At 35.7% G+C, this 513-nt stretch overlaps 1 protein-coding gene across 1 annotated transcript in view; it reads right to left on the minus strand.

The window, feature by feature from the left end:
* The window catches only part of LOC102497933 (potassium voltage-gated channel subfamily D member 2-like), a 608,667-nt gene continuing 608,154 nt past the window's right edge, over nucleotides 1-513 (minus strand). Inside the window, exon 5 of the mRNA XM_006149225.1 lies at nucleotides 1-69. Coding sequence (XP_006149287.1) covers nucleotides 1-69 — 69 coding nt within the window. The remainder of the gene's footprint in view (nucleotides 70-513) is intronic.

The following is a 513-nucleotide window of genomic DNA, read 5'->3' on the forward strand; positions in this document are numbered from 1 at the left end:
TTAGCCATGTACTGTGTTAGAAAATGAACCTGTTATTTCAATTTCAATCATGACTGTTCTTTTACTTCCCTACAACACGACATGAGTTAATTGATTTAATTGATCTTGTGGAGTACCACACCAAATGTCCTTTGAACACCAGCCTTTAGGACCTGTGATTACATTTTTGGTTCCAGCAGGTAATTGAGGGAAATTATTTTACAAAGATATTTTAGAAAATCACTTTATTTCTCACTCTCTTAGTATGACAATTTTGGCAACTCTGACTGTGCAACTGGGAGGTTAAAAGAAAAGCATCTGCTGATAAAAAGGCAATGCATTTCTTCTAGTCTCCATCCCTGAGGAAAACAAGTACTTGACAGGGTAGAGTACCAGCAAACAGTATGGAAAGTAGAGGAAGATCTTAGTAAATTACCTTAGCCTATAAGAAAAAGTTGGAGGGTTCCACAATTTGAATTAAAAATAAGATTTATATTGTCAGGTGTTTCCCTACTCATGATAGAGTACATGCAC

This window comes from Tupaia chinensis, unplaced genomic scaffold (assembly GCF_000334495.1).
Source record: "Tupaia chinensis unplaced genomic scaffold, TupChi_1.0 Scaffold000257_1, whole genome shotgun sequence".
In the NCBI taxonomy this organism is placed as follows: domain Eukaryota; kingdom Metazoa; phylum Chordata; class Mammalia; order Scandentia; family Tupaiidae; genus Tupaia; species Tupaia belangeri.